At 39.0% G+C, this 5,000-nt stretch overlaps 1 protein-coding gene across 2 annotated transcripts in view; it reads right to left on the bottom strand.

Moving 5' to 3' along the window:
* The window catches only part of LOC113813315 (neuralized-like protein 2), an 11,827-nt gene that overhangs the window by 201 nt on the left and 6,626 nt on the right, over nucleotides 1–5,000 (bottom strand). For both annotated transcript variants that reach the window (XM_027365294.2, XM_027365293.2), the window contains exons 5-8: nucleotides 4,290–4,768; nucleotides 3,931–4,078; nucleotides 2,891–3,035; nucleotides 1–1,637 (exon numbers count right to left, since the gene is read on the bottom strand). The exon at nucleotides 1–1,637 is cut by the window's left edge and continues 201 nt beyond it. In XM_027365294.2, the coding sequence (XP_027221095.1) occupies nucleotides 2,920–3,035; nucleotides 3,931–4,078; nucleotides 4,290–4,768 (743 nt within the window). In that variant the 3' untranslated portion in view covers nucleotides 1–1,637; nucleotides 2,891–2,919. The remainder of the gene's footprint in view (nucleotides 1,638–2,890; nucleotides 3,036–3,930; nucleotides 4,079–4,289; nucleotides 4,769–5,000) is intronic.

Genomic DNA, 5,000 nt, shown 5'->3' with positions numbered 1-5,000 from the left:
ATAAATATATTTTTGGGGTAGAGGTGTTAGTAAGCAAAAGAAATCGTACTGCAGAGGTACAAAACAAAAGCATGGTAACTATCAGTTAGCACAAATACTCTTATTAAATCTGCAAATGTTCACGGTATAAAAGAGGCAATTGAAAGTTTCGTCATCTTTTTTTTCTGAAAAATAGACAGAGTTCATAAAAGGGCTTTCAGTTGTAGTCATCAAAAGTTACAAGTATGGAAGAGGTTGTGAAAAGTTCAGAAGTACTCAAAATGTCATAGATAAAATCTGTATAAACATCTAAACACTGTTCTAAATGATAAGCCAAAACTTCAAAACGTCAACCTTCATTATGTAAACTGACATAAGCTACATCAAGTAATCTGACATAGACAGCATGAAGTTTGTTTGTATCTTTTTATACAACCACAATCTGCAGACCCAGCTTTGCAAAGTTTGTTTCCAGGTAACGAATACAATGTTTGTGACTCCCTTTTCTAGCACCCATTAATAGGTATATACTGGATGGACTGAGTATATACATATACACAGGCAGAGTTGTTTCCGTCAGTTTATGGTTTTACGATGTCTGCATCTGTGTTCACCGGCGAGAAAATGTTCATTGGTTAGCCGGTGCGTACTGTATGATTATCAAGTTACGTCTCAAATGCATTAGGCATGCAGGAATCTTTTCTGTTTGTTATGGATTACCCAATATGTCACTTATAATCAATTACAATGGTCAAGTTCAAATGAGGTTTGACTTTCAGTAAACACCATGTGTAATATGTACTATAAAATCATAAATAACAAATATTGATAACATAATCCCAGTCAGCAGCCTAATACTGACATGATCGTCACTTTTCAAGTGAGTTAGTTAATATTAATTCCATGGAAGTTCATCTTCCTAAATGAGATTATACCATATAGAATCCACTCAGTACATTCATTTCCTGATGTTCAGGGCTTCTACTGTATCACAGACAAACAGTTAAGTCACTCCATGATCAAAGATCACTGTGACAGTACAGTAAAGTATCACTAATTTGGCTATTATATACTTCCTTTTTTTAAACTATGATTTAGAATTCAAGAAAAAAAGAATCTTAACTGAACAATAAACCAGTATCATTTATGCCTAATCGTGTTAGTCAAAGGAAAAGCTTACACATATTTCAGCAATGTCAACCACAGACAAGATATTCACAATTCATCATCTTGTTACTCTAAACACAGGATACTGCCAAAAGTACTTTTCAAAACTCAAAATATTCCAAATGCATAGAAAAAAAAAAAAAAAAAAAAAAAAAAATCTACACAAACTTGACACTTGCAATACTCTGTCACTGATAAAGTTGACACTTTACGAGGCATTTTCACTTTCCGCATTTTTTTCCGTGAGTGAGGAAGATCGGAGGAAATCGGAGACTAAGATCATCCCTGAATTTACATAGCAAGTTTTCTGGTGGTACTTTCAGCCAACGCCTCTTGCCCTTTGTTTACAAGAGTGGACACAGGAGGAGAGGACCAGAGGTCTGTCACTTTTCACGGGGCACTGGAGTGCTGCAGACTCACGGCAATATTCACAGCCACTGGTAGCCTCATATTTTTCAACGGTCAATTGGCCAAGATGTACTCGCAACATTCTGGGGAAAATAAATATCATAATTATAATTTTTTTTCCTGTCTATCTACTTGATTGTTAATTTGCTTTTCTATTATCAGATTTCTTTCACACTGACACCAACAAATATGTCAGAATATTAACCTAATATGGATATGTACAAAGAGAATGTAATTTTTTAATAAAAAATTAGAACAATCAGTTGACATACTCTCAACCAATCCTTATCTTGGCTTATTTCATTATCAGTGTCTCTTCACATTCATAATCTTTATATCTATTACTCTTACTTCACTCAAAGTCAGCAGTCTTCATGGTTGCACACACACACAAGTACATGCACTCCCCTCCCAACACACACACATACCCTAAAGTCATCTTATTTTCCTCCTTTTTATCCTTCCTTTCACCCAAGTTATCACCTACTTCTTATAAATATCCTTCGGGACTTATTTGGGCTAACAGCACCTAATTCCCATTATTCTAAAACTCTTTTGTTCTGGGAACCCCTTCAACATGTGATGGTGGATCCCAGCATCAAGAGATTATTCCTAGTTACAAGGCTAATACATTTGCCCATATTCAGAGACACTTGTAAGACCTTAACAGAGATCCGGACTGACATCTCACTCCTGCCAGCCAATCACATCAAGTTTTTGCCTGCTGTAGCCAACTGTGATTGGCTGACAGGAACGAGATGCCGGCCAGGTTCCATGTTTGAGGTGTCCCAAGTGTCTCTAAATATGAGCAATTGTCATGACTTGTATAGTGAATACCCATTGTTGAAGGGATAAAAAAAAAAGAAAAAAAAAAAAAGAAAAAAAAAGAAAAAAGAAAAAAAAAAAAAAATAATAATAATACATGTATACTTCCATCAATATTGTACATGTAATACATATATCTACATGAAAGGTAATACCACTCCATGCAAACTTTATGTTAATAATCTATGGGCTATGGATCTATCTTGATATGAAGGAATTGTTTATTAATAAAAGAGAGGGAGAGAGAGAGAAAAAAAAATTGCATACCTAGGCCTACAGAAACTCATCTTCCCTTTTCTTCTCTTTGAAATATATGAATAACCCCCCCCCACACACACACGCACACACACACATGCATATATATTTCCTTCCGATGATGATGATGATGGTGACAATGATTATAAAAGATGATTATAGAGATCACTACTAAAATGATTATAATATTATGATTACTGATGATGATGATTACTGATGACATGGACAATGCCACAACAGAAAAACGACACATTACCTTAGGCTCTGCCTATGAGATTTCAGCTTTCAAATGACAAACAACAGGTAGTCCTTTAGCTTACGGGGCAGAGGCAAAGCATTGACACCATGCTCGGCAATGTGCTTCAAGATGATGTCACGGCACTTACTCTTCAAAGAACCAACTGAAATGACAAAGAAGTGCAAGTTAAAAAGAAGATAAATGCTAATACTAGTTAAAAATGAAATGTAAATTACATGTATTACATATCTGCCACAAAGATATATCACAACACACTCAGCATCCACTCCCACCCTGACTCACTTGCATATCCTTCCTCCCTCCCTCCCTCCCTCCCTCCCTCCCTCTCTCTCTCTCTCTCTCTCTCTCTCTCTCTCTCTCTCTCTCTCTCTCTGTCATACACTCACTCTCTCTCTCTCTCTCTCTCTCTCTCTCTCTCTCTCTCTCTCTCTCTCTCTCTCTCTCTCTCTCTCTCTCACTCTCTCTCTCTCTCACTCTCTCTCTCTCTCTCTCTCACTCTCTCTCACTCACTCTCTGTCTCTCTCTCTCTCTCTCTGTCTCTCTCTCTCTCTCTCTCTCTCTCTCTCTCTCTCTCTCTCTCTCTGTGTCTCTCTCTCACTATCTCTCTCTCTCTCTCTGTCTCTCTCTCTGTCTCTCTCTCTCTCTCTCTCTCTCTCTCTCTCTCTCTCTCTCTCTCTCTCTCTCAAACACACAAACACCCATGCTCACACTCATGTCCTCATTCACACACACACACATCCACTCTCACACTCTCACTCTCACTCTCACACTCTCACTCTCACTCTCACACTCACACTCACACTCACACACTCACACTCACACCCACACACTCACACTCACACACTCACACTCACACACTCACACACACACATCCACTCACACACACATCCACTCACACACTCACACACTCACACACTCATTTACACACAAGCATCCACTCTCACACTCACACCCTCATCCTCACTCACAGTCACACCCTCAATCACAATCACTCTTAATCACACTCAAAATGATGTAAGAAATATTCATAAACCAACCTCCATAAAGTTGCACTATTCTGACTTGTTTGGTAGTGCCATAAACATCTACAACAGCATATAAAGGCGCCTCCTTGTAAGGCAACTTTTTGGTAAATGCTCCTTGGTCCTCGCCGTTTATGATGTAATGCATCTCTGCCAAATCTCCCTAAAAAAGTAATTGATAAATACGGTTTAGAGAAGGTGTATCGGGGAAAATGTATTTCAACATAAGGGAAAACAGAAACATTTCAGTATGAATGAAATTTGTTTTAAGCAGCAGAGAAAGCTCAAACTAAATAATTGACGTATCTTATTAAATTACTCAATTCCTGAAAGATCCATTTTGTGTCCCAAGAACTAAAGATGCCCAAACTTACTCTCGTTAGGTAGATAATGCCAATCCTGCTGCCCTCATCTGTGGGAAGGATGTTGTCTCTCTTGAGCGTCATCTTACGGCCTGAGGGAGCTGAGTACACATATGGGGAGGGTTGTAGGGCTGCCAGGGGGACCAGACCCCGAGAGGTCTCAATGGCATCTCCTACAATGAAGGACTCCAGTCCTGTGAATCTGCCATTGCTCATGGCTCTCCGCCGGCCTTTCCTTTTGGAACCGGCCCCCTGGTGCTCCCCATTGGCTCCCCCACCACTCCCTTCCGTCACTCTAGTCACATCTCCTTCTGAGGCTCTTCTGTCATGAGGCGTGCTGTTCTCTGTGGGAGGCCCAATAACCTCATCTTCACCCCCTTCACCATCTTCCTCCATCCCATCATCTAGTTCTGGCTCGGGCTCAGGCTCTGCCTCTGCATCTGGTTGTACGCGGTTGTGGCTCTTTGTGATGGCACAGATCCAAGAGTTGCCTGCCAATTTTGTACATGAATCCATTAACAATTTAGGGACAGTAAACAGTAGGTGGAATACAGACTGCTAAGCTAATTTCAAAAATTACAAATTTTATAAAATGTAGTAAAATACAAAGTAAACTTTAAATTATCTGTGTAAGTAATTCACATAAAGCCAATAAAACTGTTACCGATTTTTTATCTCTGAACCAACTTAACTACAAACATAAAAAAAAGCTAAACCCAAGCT

This window comes from Penaeus vannamei, chromosome 8, assembly GCF_042767895.1.
Source record: "Penaeus vannamei isolate JL-2024 chromosome 8, ASM4276789v1, whole genome shotgun sequence".
Classification (NCBI taxonomy): Eukaryota; Metazoa; Arthropoda; class Malacostraca; order Decapoda; family Penaeidae; genus Penaeus; species Penaeus vannamei.
Note: the sequence above shows the minus strand (reverse complement) of the source record. Positions and strands in the feature narration are given on the sequence as shown.